Here is a 17,596-nt window from a genome sequence, read left to right as displayed (position 1 = left end):
TAGGAACCATGATCCCTGGTTCGACCCCTGGCCTCGCTCAGTGGGTTAAGGATCCGGTGTTGCCATGAGCTGTGGTATAGGTTGCAAGCGCAGCTCGGATCTGGCATTGCTGTGGCTGTGGTGTAGGCCGGTGGCTACAGCTCCAATTAGACCCCTAGCCTGGGAACCTCCATATGCCGTGGGAGCGGCCCTAGAGAAGGCAAAAAGACAAAAAAAAAAAAAAAGAGTTGGCAAACTTTCTATAAAGGCAAGATTGTAAATATTTTCAGCTTTGCTTGCCCTGTGGTCCCAAGTACTCAACTCTGCTGTTGTAGCACAAAAGCAGCTGAGAATACAGAAATAAATGAGCATGGCTGTTGTTCAGTTTATTTACAAAAACAAGCAGCGAACCAGATTTGGCCTACAGACCACAGTTCGTCCTGGACCTTGTAATACATTGAGAAGTGATGTGATTATCGACCCGCACTAAGGATTATAGAACCGAAGCAGCAGTGTCAGGTCTGTAGCCACTCAGCCCACCATGTGTGAGGGAACACACCTGTGGGGGTACAAAGCTGGATGAATACAGCGTGATCCCAGCCTGCTACCTCCCTGGTTGGTGAGAAAACGTATACATACAACTGATAGTATGAAAATAAAGGCCCCCCCCCAATAAATTTTATTTTCTCCTATGTGTGGTTATTAAAGTGAGAGAACAGCTGAATTAGGTCTCAAGGAAGGGATTGGGGTGGCAGTGATGAGAGTGGCTTGGGGGTGGAAGACCACTTAGGAGGCTGTGCCTTATAGTCCCGCCAGGAGGTGATTCATCAGAATTAGAGCAGCGACGGTGAGGATGGAGGCGATGCAGTGGATTCTCAGAGGAGAATCAGCAGGACTTGGCAACTGATTGGACAACGAATATGAACGGTTAAGGGTTAAACCTAAGACTGAGAGTGGAAGGTTTTGGTAAAATGAAAGGTCCGAATCTCAGGTTTGAACATGATGTATTCGAAGTCCCTTTCGGGCCTCCAAGGGGAGAAAAAACCCTGGAGAGAGGTTGGAGTCTTACATCCTTGACAGGCAGAGCCGTGCGACGGCTGGTAGTGCAGAGGCGTCAGCGGGAACCCTTGGGTAAGACCTGCCGTTATCAAGGGGCCGGTAAAGAAGAAACACCCGCCAACCCGGGAGGAGGTGGGGGACCGTGACAGTGAGCGAGCGGGAAGCCGAGGAGGAGAACCCTCGGGAAAGGACCGAGGGTTCAGACGCTGCGGTCCCCGGGGAAGAGGGCCTAGAAGAGGCCTTCGGATGCAGCAGTTCAGAGACCACGCTTGACCGTGAACGAACAGTCCCAAATAGCAAGTCTGTGCACTTGTCCTTGGCTGGTTCTAAGCACAGAGTGCTCGTGCTGCTTCGTGCTGGGTGCGCTCCAGAGCCCTCTTCCAGAGTCACGGTTAACAAAAGCAGATCCTGCACAGAGCCCTGGCTCCCCACTCAGTGCAGCGCTCTCGGCGTCAGATAGGTCCTCACACCCCGTTCAGCCCATGATACCTCTCATTAGGGTGGCACGTACCCTAAAAAGAGTCCCTGCAGTGTGTTTAGAAGCATCTCTGGCAGTGGCAACAGCCAACTCTTCTCCCTGACCGAAGCCGCAACAGACTGAAGAAAAGCGCCTTGGATTCACCTGAGCGGGTGAGCACGGAAGCCTCTTGCCGCCGCGGTGCCGCGGAAATGCAACAGGTGTCAGCAAGCGGTGAGTCTGGAAGAGAGGGCAGTCAGCCTGCGGCGCTTCGGTAATGCAGCATGTTAAAATAGATGAGCCAAGGGATCTGGAAAACAGGTGATGTACAGCCCTTATTCAACTTGAAATGTAAATCGCTTTGGCGATAGAAGCAAGTCGTAATCCTTTTGAATGACGCATTCATAAAGTGACAAAATTTTCAGGGTTCAGTATCTTTTTTGACATATTACGATTTTATAACTTGTCACAACCATCCTTTATATTTTGTATTTGTGAGCCCGGTTTCTAGGAAAGATAATTTCAAAGGAAAACACAATTTTTACATGACTCTCCAAAAGTAGTCCACTGGATTAGAGGTACACAGGGACTATTAGGGTACGTATTCATTTATATCTTGGCTTATTCCAAAAGGGATTTAAATCAGAATTTTTTGAAAGCTAATATATACTCCTTAGGATTACATTCTCTGTTAGGGAGTGAGGGGTGGGGAACAGGTCTCTGCAGTTAAAGATTAAAGGAGAAACACTAGGGAATGAACAAGGTTAAAGGAAATCTCATCACTAGCTTTCCAGGAGTAGCATTACACAACAACGCTTGTGGCTCAAGTGTTAAGAATAGCCAGGAAAGCCTGGCTCCAGATGCCTGAGGATTCCTATCTGTCTGCTTGCTGACTTGCTGCCGAAATCCCCAGGCCCCAAAGTGAGGTTCCTGCCTCCTAACGACACCAGGTCATGTGTGATTTCCCTGTTAGCATGTCCTCTGCCTGCCAGCGACTAGCCATCTGTCAGTAGCCCTCTGGTTCTCTAACGCAAATTTAAAACACTTCCTTCTGCGTGTTCGGTGAAGGCACAGTACATTTCATTCAGGCAGGTAAAAATTAAATTTATACAGCCTGCAAAGAATGAAAGCTTGCATATTAGCCCAGAGTGTGGGCTTTTTGAGATAAATTGCCTGGGTTCAAAGCCCTAACCTGCTACTAACTATCTTTGTGACTTTGGGAAAGGCACTTCAATTTTTGTGCCTTTACTTCCTTACCCATAAAATGGGCACAGTGCCGTAGTCCTCAGCACATTTTGCAGTTAAAGGAGTAATTCATGCTTAGGACAAGTATGTAGTAAAACTCCTGGGTAGTACATGGTAAATGTTATTAGAATCATTATTCTTGATTTTTTTTTTCTTGCTTTTTAGGGCCGTACCTGCAGCATATGGAAGATCCCAGGCTAGGGGTCAAATCTGACCTACAACTGCCGACCTACACCACAGCCACAGCCAATGCAGGATCCGAGCTGCATCTGTGACCTGCACCACAGCTCAAGGCAATGCTGGATCCTTAACCCACTGAGCAAGGCCTAGGATCCTCATGGATCCTAGTTGGGTTTGTTAACTGATGAGCCATGAAAGGAACTCCCCATTTTTTTTTTAAAAAAAAAACCAGTTTATCTCCAGTATCCTACTTGAATTTTGCAATAACAACTTTCAAGGAGCTCAAGTATTATTAGCCCCATTTTATAGACAGACCCCAAGGCTTTGATGTTTAACTTGCCCCAAATCGTAGCAAGTGGTTGCTCAGAGCCCGTTTTGAGGATTCTCAAAACAGGTCCAAGCTCATTCAGAGAAAAATTCCTGATTGAGGAGCAGTATTCTTCATGAGCTTAGGAGCATGAAGCGAGGTTGCATTGTTTTCCTTTTTCTTTTTCCTCCTAGCTAAACTTTCTCATTAACCCTAGTTTTCTTTACGAACAAAACGTTTAGGTGAATTTGAACACATCTGATAATAAAGTTATCACTTAGGGAATAATTTTATGCTTAGAAGTTTGCTTAGAAAAATGTTACTATTCCCAAAATGTTTTTTCTAATTAGGGTAATTGATAAAACAATTCTCTTACAAACTGTTTCTCTGTAACTTCCCATCTGGGCACACAGAAATCTAGACGTCATCATTTATTTTTCATAGGAGGGTTAAACTTTAGAGCATATTAATGGCACTTTGAGAAGTAACCGAGACTGCCCCGCTTTGCCTTCTTGTTTTTAGCCAACGTTACCCCATCCCCAGCATCTTTGCTCTTACGGTGGGGAAGCAGCAACTTCCGATTTTAAATGCTGACATCACCTACATGTAGGAAAAGCCCAGAGCGTTGACTTCTGGGTTCTACGTTCTCTGCAGGAAAATGCCTCGGGGAAAGCTGGCCACAGCTGCCTGTAAGTCACCTGAGCGCCCGGCTTAAGCCTGGCATTGCAGGGCTTGGGCAGGCCTGTTTCCCAGTGTGAACCATCTTTGGGGAGAAGCCACAGACAGATCCATCACGTGTGAGGAGCGGTCCTCCGTCCGCCAGCTGCAAGGAAGTAGAGGAGAGGTGGGAGGAGTCAGTGCTTTGCTGGCAGGAATGCTAGACTGTTGGGGTCGCCTGGTTTCAGGTCTCGTTAAAACACCTTCAGGATACAGAGCCTCTCCCACTCCTCGAAGTCTGGGCACCTATGAGCAATTCTGACAAATCTTTGCTTTTACTTCTGCTTTTTTTTTTTTTTTTTTTTTTTTGCTTTTTAGGGCCACACCCGTGACATATGGAAGTTCCCAGGCTAGGGGTGGAATCTGACCTATGGCTATGGGCCTACACCACAGCCACAGCCACTTGGGATCCAAGCGGCGTCTGTGACTTCCCCTACAATTCGTGGCTATGCTGGATCCTTAGCCCACTGAGCCAGGCCAGGGATTGAACCCTCATCCTCATGGATACTAGTCAGGTTTGTTATCACTGAGCCACAGTGGGAACTCTCTGCTTCTGTTTTGTGAGGGAGCTGAGCAAGGGGAAATCTGTCTCAAAGAATAACATTTCTCATTCCACACACGACTGCAGAATTGCTCTCATTTCTTGAGCTTTATTGATTTAAATCAGTTTGTTTATATTGGATGTGCCCAGTGGTTATGACCAAGGTCGAGTAAGCCTCTGGAGGAGCTTTGTGGAAAGTGTAGACTGTTGGGGGAAAAGAGATTTTTTTTTCCAAAAAAGCTTTCCAGAATGTACTTACAAAGACTGTGAAGCATGCTTTCTTGGAGATTGAAAAAACAAACAAAAACCCAGCTTACCAAAGGGAGTGGTCTGCGATCATTCGTGATTAGATTAGACATTGTTCACTTTTCAACAAATCATGCTCACTCAGATTCAGTAAAAATTACTTTCAAGCATCTATTATACGTAATCAGTGTCTACAGGTATTTCTTCACTGGAAATGGGGGAGAAGAAAGCGCTGTGTTCCTTGTGAAGTTTGTATCAAGTGCCTTGTGTGAGCCATCTGTTTAGTGTCCAGAAGTCAGACTGTTGTGGTTCATCCAAAAGCTAACCCTGTTGATTGTCTTTTTTTCAGGTGATAGTCAGTAAAAATTCTCTTTTTTAAAAGACATTTCTCAGCTCTAAGCATCTCTACGCAAACCTCCTTTCCCCTTGTGGAAACACGCCACTAATGTTCTTTTCTGAGCAGAAGTTTGGTAGTTTTGGCGGCGTAATGAAGAACATGCTTTGGCTTAAGGCTTTTAGGCGCCTTTCCTTACTCAACAGTCTGTCTGATGGTTCCGTCTTTTCCTGAGATTGCTCTTCAGCCTCAGTGAAGTCTTTGGGCTTTCGTTAAATCGGAGAGAGCGACTTCATTACCCTCGCAGGAGTCCCCTCCGCCACGTGCAGGCCCGGAGCCCCTGGCCTCGCGCGGCCCGGCTCTGCAGCGCCCGTGTTCCCTGTTTCAGGCTGACCTCGACGCGCGGCTTCCAGAAACACCCTCGGCCAAAGGCGGCCTTTCCGCAGTTCGAGGCCACCCTGCTGGAAGAGCTGCACTTGAAGAATGAAGACCTGGAAAGCCTGACCCTCCCATTTAGAACCAGCTGTTAACCAAGGGGTGAGCTGAACCGTGTTTTACTTTGGCTGCTTTTTTGCCTTGTTTGGTTTCATCTGCTGCCTGTCTGGACTTTGTTTTCCCACCGGACATTTAAAAGCACCAGCCCTCCCCGTGCCGCCCCCTCGCTGGTGGAGCTCGGCCTCGGGCCTCAGCCGCCCACCCTCGTTACTCCTGCCCGGTCTTGGTGAGCCCCCCCTCCTGGCGGCTACCGCGGTTAGTGCTGGTCCTTGCAACCCAGCAAACTCCCCACGAGGAGCTTCATGCTCAGATCTTGCCCCCCGCGTGGCCCCTCGGAGAAGTTTCTTCCCGGGAAGCTGCAGTTTACGGCACCCAAACCCCTGCAGCGATCCCCTGAGAAATCCTCCTCCTGGCTCCCAGCCGCTGCCCGGGTCGTCTCAGGTGCAGAGAAGCAGGAGGTCGCTGCCTCCTCAGCCTGCCTGCCGATACCCACCCCGGCCTCTGCTGCCGGCCCTCTCTCCCAGGCCCCTGCCTCCTCGTGCCTCGATCGCGGCTTTTCATCTCTTCCTCCCCTTACTTCTCATCTCACGTAACTCTCAAGTGCTCAGGTAGGAATTGGTTCAACGTTACGATTGAAGAAATTCATTCTAAACTACAAATGAAACCCTCTTCAGGAACATTTTCTTTTTTTAACTTTCAATTTTTTTTTTATATTTGTATTTTTCCCTTTTTAGCCGCACCTGTGATATATGGCAGTACCCCGGCCGGGGACTGAGTCCAAGCCGCAGCTGTGATGACCCACGCCACAGCGTTGGCAGTGCCCGATCCTTAAGCCAGTGCACTGGGCTGGGGATCGACCCGTGCCTCCACAGCAACCCAAGCCACTGCAGTCCAGTTCTTAACCCACTGCCACAGCGGGAACTCACTGTTTTTTAAATTATAAAACCAGTACAAGCTCTCTGTGGAAAGTAAGCAGTATAGAATATGGCATGCATCGTTTAAAAAAGCAAAATTCCTCCCTCACTTCCGCCTCCAATCTTGTCCCCCTCCCAGAAGTACACTATTGATCTATATAATTTTATATTATTTGAATTAAAAACTCTTCAAGCAAATCATTAACTACATGGAGGATATTTGAGAGAGGTTATTTTGGCAGGCAGGAAAGAACGGCATTGTCCCTCTGTTGAACCTACTAGAATATAAAGAATTAGCACCGTAACTGCCTCCCAGCTTCCACTGAGTGACCTTATCAAACAGACTTGCTCCCCTGAGCACCCCAAAAACAAAGCTTTTACTTAGGCAGTGGGGTCAGGTTGGACCGTGTAGGCACCAGTTCAAAGGCTTTTCTAAGCCTGAAGGCAGCTTGGAGTTTTTTGAGCTTTAGATATGGAAGATTGAATTATCATACCCCTCATTTCATGACACTCCATCTCCTTTGGTTGAAAGGTTGCTTTTCCAGACAGTCTGAGAACAAAAAGTGCCCAACCCGAGGTCCTCCCAGACCTGCTTCAATGAATAAGTACCAGTTAAGAATCATTTTTAATTACATTTAATGCTTATGTATAAACAAATGGTGTTAAAGTACTTTTAATGACTTTAAACAATAGAGGTTTTAAGTGGACTTAACAGTTCCTCTGTGACCATTGCTTTTTTTACATTATTTGTGTAAGTAATCAAAAGTCAGTCTCTGCACAGAATTTGTCAGTATTATAAGGGATACTGAATGAATGAAGCCTTATTTGCATAATTTTCCACATGAGAGATGACTGTGAATAGGTAGATGGATTTTTCTGTTTGAATGGTTTGTAAAACAGAAGTTCACAAAATTATTTGTGTATGATGTCTCATAGCCTTTTCAAGATTAGATTACTAAGAGCTAGTATATGGTAATTTGCTTTTAGTTGCAAATAACAGAAAAAAAAATCCAGCTCAAACTAGCTTTTCTTACATATTATCTCTTGCTGCTTAACAAATTAGTGACTTAAAACAAGCATTTTTTTAATCTCAGAGTTTCAGTGAGTCACGAATCTGGACACGATGTGGTTTAGGGCCTCTGCCTCAGCATCTCATGAGGCTGCAGCTAAGCTGTGTGCCAGGGCTCCCGTGCCATCAGAAGGCGCAGTGGGAGGAAGAGCCCCTTCCACGCTCCCTCCGGTCACTATTGGCAGATGTAGTTCCTCGCAGGCCGTGGAACTCAAGCTCGGTTTCTCACTGTCTGTTGCCACTGGGCCTCCCAATTATGTGCCTCACGGTGTGCCTGGCACGTGGCAGGCGAGAGGAAGCCCAAGACAGAAGCCACAGTCTTTGTAGCGAATCTCAGAAGTGACACCCCATCACCTTTTCTGTGGTCCATGACTAGTTAGAAACTAGTCCCTAGGTTCAGCCCACATTCAAGGTGAGCAGGTTGTTGAAGGGATCGGCGCCAGGAGGCAGGGATCACTGGAGCCATTTTAGAAGCTGTCTGCGACAGGTGGCAGAATCACTGAATAGTTCGCAGCTTGATGGCATATACCACCCTGTCCTAGTGAGAGTCTTGAACTTGGCACACGGATGAGGGCACCCCTGAACTAATCTGCATGGCCTCAGAAATGCTATGAGCTAACCAGTCGTTCTAGCAAGAACTGGGGGGAGAAGAGGATTTTCTTATTGACCCAGACCTCGCAGGGCCTCCCCTTCACGCCAGATAGGAGGCCGGGGTTAGTCTGCCCCAACCACTAGTGCTCGATGATGGGGAAATGGAGGGATTTTGGGAAGATGACACATTGCTCACAAAGCTAGCAAATACTTCAGGTCTTTTATTCAGACTGTTCTTTCTTGCTTCATAGGTATGACCCGTGATGATGAAGAGAGCACTTCCGTTCACCTTTGTGGGAACTCTAGCCACAGTAATTGTCTGCCGGTGACTGACTGGTACAGACTGACTTCCCCAGAGAGAGGAGACCCGTTATCCCAACAAGGATAACCAAGTCCTTGCCCTGGCATCCTAGATATAGGACTATTTTTATTTATTTGAAAATGAAAGTTGCAATCTTACACCGAAACTTGAGTATTCAAGAAAATATATTCGAGAAAATATAGTGACCTATAAATAAGTCTAGTCTTCGTATCAGTTGGCCAGAAAATTGAGAAAATTCCCCTTTTAGTCTCACAGTCTAACTCTAGATTCTAAAGAACAGTAGAACAGCAAAGAATTAGATCAATAAATACAATTTAAGATTAAGCCTTTTGGAAGCCTAGTCTTTAGTCTTTAAAAGAAGCTGGCTATGCTATAAAGTAGTCCTGAGCAACATACACTTGAAACTTAAACAATGGGGGAAACAATCGTTAAGAAAATGAATTGACAGAATGCACACTGGGAGAAAATACTTTCAAATCATACTTACAGACTACATAGAGAATTCTTAAAACTCAAAGGTAGGACAACTTAATTTTTAAGTGGAAAAAAATCTGAAGACGACATTGCAGCACAGATTTCCGAATGGCTTAGCGCGTGAAAAGACACTCGTCATCTCTCATCTTCAGGGAAGTGCAAGTTAAAGCCAAAGTGAGATACAGCATCACCGCCGCTAGGGTGACTGCAACGAAGACAGAGAGGATGGTCAGGATGTGGAGCAGCCAGAGCACGGATACACTTTAAATAAGGGGGTCACTTTGGAAAATGGCCTGGTAGTTTCTTTAGAAGTTGAGCAGAAGTTTACCATCAACTAGCAGCTCCATTTGGTGTTCCCTCCTAAGAGAAATGAAAACTGTTCATGAAGACTAGTAGGCACATGTTCATAACATTATTCACACCAGTGAAAAAGCAGAAGCAATCTACGTGACCATCAGCTGGTAAATGGATAAACAAAAAGCTGAGCAACGGAATACTGATGTTTGCTACCACATGGATAAACCTCAGAAACGTCATGCCAAGTAAAAGAAGTCTGACGCACAAACCATATAATGTGTGATTCCATTTACAATGAAATGTCAGAAAAGGAAAATATCTAAAACAGATACTAGGCTGGTGGTTACGTGGGAGGGGGACTGTCTGCCAGTGGCCACAGAGACCTCTTTGGGGTGAGGAAACCATTCACAACTAAACTGTGATTTTTGCAAAGCTTTGTAAACTTTAAAAATATTTGTGCACATTAAACAGGTGGATGTTATGTATATAAACTACACCTTAATAAAGCTATTAGAAATAATAGCTGGAGTTCCCGTTGTGGCGCAGTGGTTAACGAATCCGACTAGGAACCATGAGCTTGCAGGTTCGGTCCCTGCCCTTGCTCAGGGGGTTAACGATCCGGCGTTGCCGTGAGCTGTGGTGTAGGTTGCAGACGCCGCTCGGATCCTGCGTTACTGTGGCTCTGGCATAGGCCAGTGGCTACAGCTCCGATTCAACCCCTAGCCTGGGAACCTCCATATGCCGTGGGAGCGGCCCAAGAAATAGCAACAACAACAACAAAAAAAAAGACAAAAGACAAAAAAAAAATAATAATAATAGCTGATGTCCATGCTACCCAAAGCAAGCTACAAATGCAGTGCAATCCACATCAAAATTCTAATTGTATTGTTCATTAGAACAGAACAAATAATCCTTTTTTTTTTTTTTTTTTGCTTTTTAAGGCCACACCCATGGCGGATGGAGGTTCCCAAGCTAGGGGTCAAATTGGAGCTAGAACTGCTGGCCTACACCACAGCCACAGCAACAGAGGATCCGAGCTGCATCTGCAACCTACACCACAGCTCACAGCAATGCCAGATCCTTAACCCACTAAGCAAGGCCAGGGATCAAACCTGCAACCTCATGGTTCCTAGTTGGATTCATTTGCACTACACCACAAGGGGAACTCCTAGAAAAAATAATCCTAAAATTTATATGGAACCACAAAAGACCCCCAATAGCCAAACCAATCTTGGAAGAGCAGAGACACTCTACTCACTGGTTTCCAACTATATTACCAAGCTATAGTAATCAAAACAGTAGGCTTCTGGCACAAAAACAGATAACACAGATCAGTGGAACAGAGTAGAAAGCTCAGATATAAACCCATGCATACGTAATCAATTAATTTATAAAACGGAGCCAAGAATATACAATGAGGAGAGGACTATCTCTTCAGTAAATGGTGTCAGGGAAAGTGGACCACTGTCACACCTTACACGAAAATTAACTCAAAATGAATTAAAGACTTGAACATAAGACCTGAAACCGTAAAATTCCTAGAAGAAAACATAGGCAGAAAGCTCCCTGACATCAATCTTGGCAATGATATTTTGGATATGACAAATCAAAAATAAGTGTGATTACATCAAGCTAAAAAGCTTCTGTGCAGAAAAACCATCAAAATGAAAAGGCAACCTACTGAATAGGACTGGAAGAATTAATATTTAAAATGTTCATACTACCCAAAGTAACCTAAAATTGTAAAGCAATTCCTATCAAAATACCCATGACATTTTTCGCAGAACTAGAAAAAAAATCCTAAAATTCATACAGAACTACAGAGGACCCCAAATAGCCAAAGTAATCTTGAGAAAAAAGGACAAAGCTGGAGCTCCCTAACTTTAGATATACTACAAAGCTACAGTAATCAAAACTGTATGGTACTGGCACACATGTATACACACACACACACACACACACAGATCAATGAAACAGCATAAAGAACCTAGAATTAAACCTATGCAGCCATGGTCAATTAATCTACAACAAAAGAGGCAAGAATATACAATGGGGAAAAAATCTCTTCTATAAGTGGTGCTGGGAGACCTGGACAGCTACATGTACAAGGATGAAATAAGAACATTGTTTCACACCATGTCCAAAATGCAAGACCCGAAACATAAAGCCCCTAGAAGAAATCACAGGCAGACACTCTTTGACATAGGTCATAGCAGCATATTCATTTGGATCTGTTTCCTAAGGCAAAGGAAACAAAAGAAAAAACAAATGGGACCTAATTAAAAGCTTTAGCACAGCAAAAGAAACCATCAACAAATGATAAAAATACAACTTACTGAATGGGAGAAAATATTTGCAAATCATCTATCTGATAGAAAGTTAACGTCTACAACAAAGATCAAAAACGACATCAAGGAGTTCCCGTCGTGGTGCAGTGGTTAACGAATCCGACTAGGAACCATGAGGTTGCAGGTTCAATCCCTGGCCTTGCTCAGTGGGTTAAGGATCCAGCGTTACTGCGAGCTGTGGTGTAGGTCGCAGACGTGGCTCAGATCCCAAGTGGCTGCAGCTGTGGCGTAGGCTGGTGACTACAGCTCCGAGTCGACCCCTAGCCTGGGAACCTCCACATGCCTCGGGAGCAGCCCAAGAAAAGACAAAAAAAGACCAAAAAAAAATCATAAAAATGGGCAGAGAATCTGAAGAGACAGTTTTACAGAGAAGAGATACAGATGGCCAACAGGCACATGCTAATCGTCAGAGAAATACAAATCAAAACCACAAGATATCACCTCACACCTGACTGAATGGCTATCATCAAAAACTCTACAAAAACAAATGCTGGCGAGGATATAGAGAAAAGGGAACCCTAGCACACTGTTGGCGATAATGTAAATTGTTTCCAGGCACCATGGAACACAGTAGGGAGGTTCCTCAAAAAATTAAAACTAGAATTACCATACGATCCAGCAATTCCACTCTTGCATATATATCCAAAGAGAGTGAAAACACTAATTTGAAAAAGTACATGCACTCAGTGTTCACAGCAGCATTATTTGCAATAGTCAAGATATGGAAGCAACCTAAGTGTCCATCGAATGGATAAAGAAGATGTGGTATACGTACAAAGTGGAATATCACTCAGCCATAAGACAGACCGAAATTCTGCAATTTGCAACAGTATGGGTGCACCTAGAGAGTATTATGCTTAGTGAAATAAATCAGACGAAGACAAATATTGTATGTTAACACTTATATGTGGAATCTAAAAAGTAAAACAAGCAAATGTGTGTAACAAAAGAGAAACAGCCTCACAGATTAAGAGAAGAAACTACTGGTTACCAGTGGGGAGAGGGGAGGCAGGAGGGGCGAGGGAAGGGGAGAGGACGGAGAGGCACAAACTATCGCCGCGTACAAAATCAGCAAGCTACAGTGTATACTGCCCAGCACAGGGAAACACAGCCGTTACTTCACCGTAACTTTAAATGGACTATAATTAATCTATAAAAATACTGAATCACTGTTATACTTGGATCCCACGTCACTGTGGCTGTGGTGTAGGCTGGTGGCTGCAACTCCGATTTGACCCCTAGCCCGGGAACTTCCATATGCCATGGGTGCGGCCCTAAAAAAAAAAAAAAAAAAAAAAAAGCCAAAAAAAAAAAGAAAAAAAGGAACCAGAGCATCTTGGGGAAATGGCTAGTTCTAGGGTTGGGGTAGAGGAAATACAAGTTAAGCCTGGAGCATCTTATGGTACCAGAAAGTGAGCAGGTGCTTCAAAACAAAATAGACTATCAAAGGGACACAGCAACCTACCTGAAACTTCCCAGTGGCCAATCCTGGGACAATTTCAGCAACAAAATAAATAACAATATAATACTGAATTATGACGCAAAATATAAAAGAAAGATACATACTGATGTAAGTGGCTGAAAAATAAATGAGGTAGAGGACAAATCCTCCTCATAGAAAAACTGCAAGCGAGATTCGCAGAGCCCTCGCCCACTCACTGCCCAGAGGGGCCCCACGGCCTTGTCCTCTTCTCCCGTCACAGCTTAAAAGGCAGTTTGCAAAACAGCCAGAATTCTTGATGTCCTGCGGATGAAAGAAGAGGATGTCCTCAAACTCCCTGTACCGGGAACCCACGTCGGTGGCACCACCACTGACTTCCGAGCGGAACCTTTTATCCGTAAAAGGACACACGACGGCACCTGCATCAAAACTAGAGAGACGGCAGAGCTCCTGCCGGCAGCTCGTGCCACTGCTGCACTGAAGACCTGGCTGGTGTCGCTGTCGCGCTCCAGGGATGCTGGTCGGCAGGCTCTGCTGACGTGCTGCCGCCACTGGAGCCACTCCTGCTGCTCGGGGCCTCGCTCCCGGGACCTTCACCAGTGAGAACCAGCCAGCCCTGCAGGAGCCTCGGTCGGCTGCTGGTCAGGACCCCCGGCCTCCACCACTCTCCCAGCACAGACTCTGCTCTTGGCCATGTGGACGCTGTGCCCTGCTGCAACCACAGGGGAGCTGACTCAGTAGGTCTGGTGTGGAGGCTGGTCTGGGGAGTCCTGTGCAGTCTGCCAAGGACACGCAGAGGCGGCCAGGTCCGATCTCCGGTGCTTCCCAGGTCCTGAAGGGACTGAGAAGGAAAAGCAGGCCGTGCGGAGAAGGCTGTGACCCTGCTCCAGCTCCTGAGTTTACCGCGACTCATCCTGAGGTCACAGGCTGGTCTAAGGGCATGCAGGTGCCCTCTGCGCCTGGCCAGCTGTCCCCACAGCGCACTCAAGACGGGTCTGCAGCTCCCACTGCTCAGGCCACTGAGTGGGTAGGAACAACCGCTGGGCAGTCTTAAGCTGCTCTCCACAGACTCCTTAACAGAAAATAAAGTTGTCAGAAAATAAATATCCATCTTGAAGTAAATAAATGAATAAAGGAGTTCCCGTTGTGGCGCAGCGGAAATGGATCTGACTAGGAACCAACCATGAGGTTTCGGGTTCAATCCCTGGCTTCGCTCCCACAGCTCGTTGCCGTGAGCTGTGGTGTAGGTTACAGATGCAGCTCGGATCCCACGTTGCCGTGGCTGTGATGTAAGCAGCAGCAACAGCTCCAATTCGACCTCTAGCCTGGGAACCTCCATATGCTGCCTGTGTGGCCCTAAAAAGACAAAGACAGACAGACAGACAGACACAGACACACACACACACACACACACACACACACACACACACACACACACACACACACACACACACACACACACACACACACACACACACACACGAGTTCCTGTTGTGGCGCAGTGGTTAACGAATCCGACTAGGAACCATGAGGTTGCGCGTTCGATCCCTGCCCTTGCTGAGTGGGTTAAGGATCTGGCGTTGCCGTGAGCTGTGGTGTAGGTTGCAGACTCGGCTCGGATCCCACGTTGCTGTGGCTCTGGTGTAGTAGCCTGGCGGCTGCAGCTCCAATTCGACCCCTAGCCTGGGAACCTCCATATGCTGCGGGAGCGGTCCAAGAAATGGCCAAAAAAAAGTGATTAAACAAACAAAAAACACCAGAACCTTAAAAAAAAAGAAAAGAAAAGAATAAAACTATCTGTAGAACTATCCCTTCCAGGAGGCGGGGCTTCTTCACACTTGAAGGGCAGGTGAAACTCGGTGACTTGCTCCCAAAGAACAGAACAGGAAGAGGAAAAACACCTTCCCCAAGTGATGCGGGTTCACGTCCCGTGTGGTGTCACGTGCATATTGTGTCCCCTGATGGGTATGAAGAGGAGGGCACGTCACCTCTGTGCTCTCCTCCCCTGAACCCATACCTTGGTCTCACCATGAGAAAACACATCCAGTTCAGGGGACATTCCGACAAGAAACTTGGCCAGTCCCCCACCCTCCAAAACTGTCAAGGTCATAAAAAAACCAAAGATTGAGGAACTGTCACAGACCAGGGGAGCTCTGTGACCAGATGCAGTGTGCTGTCCCCGTCCGGATCTCGCGGCAGAAAGAGGACATTAAAAGGGAGTGGGGAGTTGCCATCATGGCGCAGCGGAAATCAACCCGACTAGCATCCATGAGGACGAGGGTTCGATCCCTGGCCCCACTCAGTGGGTTAAGGACCCAGCATTGCTGTGAGCTGTGGTGTAGGTCACAGACGAGGCTCGGATCCTGCGTTGCTGTGGCTGTGGTGTAGGCCGGCAGCTACAGCTCCGATTCGGCCCCTAGCCTGGGAACCTCCATGTGCTGCACGTGCGGCCCTAAAAAAAGCAAAAAAAATAAATAAATAAAATCAAAGGGAGTCCCCACTGTGGCCTAGTGGGTTAATGATGGCTTGTGTCTGTGGAGGCACCAGTTCCATCCCAGGCCCCGCATTGCTGCAGCGGCAGCACAGGTCACAGCTCTAGCTGAGATTCGATCCCTAGCCCGGAACTTCCATATGCCATGGGTTCAGCTGAGAAAGGAGGGAGGGAGGCAGGGAAAAAGGGAAGGAAGGGAGGGGAGAGAGAGAGAAAGAAAAGCAAGAGGACATTAATGAAAAAAAAACTGGTGAAATCCAAATAAAATCTAAAATGTAATTAATAGCAATAAACCATGCAGTTCCTTAGTTTCAGCAAATGTTATCACAGAAATGCAAGACGTAAATGATGGGAAAAGTGGGTGAGTGATACACACACGAACTCTGTACTCTGCCACTTTCTGTAAATCTCAAATTATTTCAACATAAGTTTCGTTTTTAAAGTACTAGCTGAACATAAGAAAGGACACACAGACCAGTCACTGTCCTCAGGGTCTGCCGGCTGCCGTAAACGCCCTCGAGAGGACCGTGCATCCTGGTTTGCCTGGGAGAGTCTCCAGTTTCTAACTGTCAACTCGGCGGCAGCATCAAGTACAAGTACCCCCTCTTACTTCCTAAAGCGCTCTGATTTAGACATTAAATTGTATGGTCACCCCAGCGAAAGGCACAGGCCACTCGGGAGTGGTCGGAGATGGGAAGCGACAGGGGTGGTGGCCTGGAGGGCTAGGTGGGGAGTGAGGAAGCCGAGCCAGAAGCCGGAGGGACGGGAAAGGGGGAGTCTGGCCCAGGCCTCGGCAGCTTCAAGAAGAAGGGCCCAGAGGAGGTAAGACCCAGGGTGTGTTCCTTTCAAGACACAGATGCGGGATTTGGAGAAAACTAAGGAAAGCAGCAGACACGATGAAAAAGATGGGGTCAGCCAGGGTTTAGAACAGGCTAATGGACACGAATTTTATTGGGGCAGTCATGTATTTCCAACACACGGAGGGAGAGTGGCTACACTGCCCTTCAACCCTCCAAATGAAAAACCTACCAAATCAGTTTTATTGAGAAAGATCCCCACCCCCCATCCATCCTTTCCCTAACCTGTCCTACACTTGCTCTGCGCCCTGAATACACACTGAGCTCCCGCTCACCCACACTAACTCTCAAAGGGATTGTGAGATTCCTCTAAACAGCAGTATTTCCACTTGCCAAGCTCTCAACCTAAACAAGACTGAAGCAGCTGCTTCCCTGGGCCTTGGGCATCTGACCCCATCTCTGGTTCAGTCATGTGCTCTGCTGACTCAGAGCCCAGACTGCCTCCTCTCCAGGACGCCACGCCCTGCCCCCCACGTGTTGCCCTCAATAAAGCATGACCCCCAGGTTTTCTTAGGAACTCCGAAGCTCAATGGGAAGAAGCATTTTCTGAAAACCCTGTTGCTCTTTCAGGGAAGATCTGAATCCTCAGCAGCTTTTACTATGAAAAGTAAACAGTGTGATTCAGTTTCACTTTCTATTTAAATACTTCAGGAACTAGTTCATACGCTGTGATACTCAGAGAATGGAGACTTAAAAAAAAAATCTTGCCCTTTGAATAATTCCATCACCTTGAGATTCTCAAACCCTTGAAAACCCCAGCAGACTTACTATACTTAGTGGAGTCTCTGTAACATGTTACGCAGTGTCTGTGCTTGTGGTCCTGTCCAAAGACTAGGTAATCTGCCTGCTCATTTAAAGATTTACCGAGATGCAAGGAAAGGGCTACACTGTGAAGTCTGAATGGCTAATAGCCTCACGTCAGAGGCCCTGGTAGAAAAAGAGGAGGAAGGAGGGCCAGGTCACCTCTGCTGGGCTGAGGGGGCGTGGGGAGCAGGGGAGACTCACCTGAAATGGGTCTAGAAAGGCCTGAGCAAGTTGGGCCCGGCTCCCGGGATGGCAGCACGTCCAGGCTCTCCTCCCGCTGCAGCTCCGCCTGGAGCTGAGAGGCGTGGGGCGGTGACTGCATAGCCAGGTGCCCAGCGCGACTACTGGTAAAATACCCTGATGAAATTGGTTCTTCTGCAACAAGGCTCCTATTCTTTGGGTTGTGTGTCCTTTTCCAGATTAAACTA

The 17,596-nt window shown here is 46.8% G+C and overlaps 1 protein-coding gene across 1 annotated transcript in view; it reads left to right on the top strand.

Moving 5' to 3' along the window:
• RPAP2 (RNA polymerase II associated protein 2) overlaps positions 1 to 8,780 on the top strand; it is an 82,227-nt gene extending 73,447 nt beyond the window's left edge. Inside the window, 2 exon segments of the mRNA XM_047785314.1 lie at positions 5,454 to 5,602; positions 8,386 to 8,780. Of these exon segments, the coding sequence (XP_047641270.1) occupies positions 5,454 to 5,595 (142 nt within the window). The 3' untranslated portion in view covers positions 5,596 to 5,602; positions 8,386 to 8,780.
• Positions 8,781 to 17,596: the final 8,816 nt, after the last annotated feature.

The sequence above is a fragment of the Phacochoerus africanus genome, chromosome 6, assembly GCF_016906955.1.
Source record: "Phacochoerus africanus isolate WHEZ1 chromosome 6, ROS_Pafr_v1, whole genome shotgun sequence".
Lineage (NCBI taxonomy): Eukaryota > Metazoa > Chordata > Mammalia > Artiodactyla > Suidae > Phacochoerus > Phacochoerus africanus.
The sequence above is the reverse complement of the archived record's forward strand: the minus strand, read 5'-3'. Positions and strand labels throughout refer to the sequence as shown.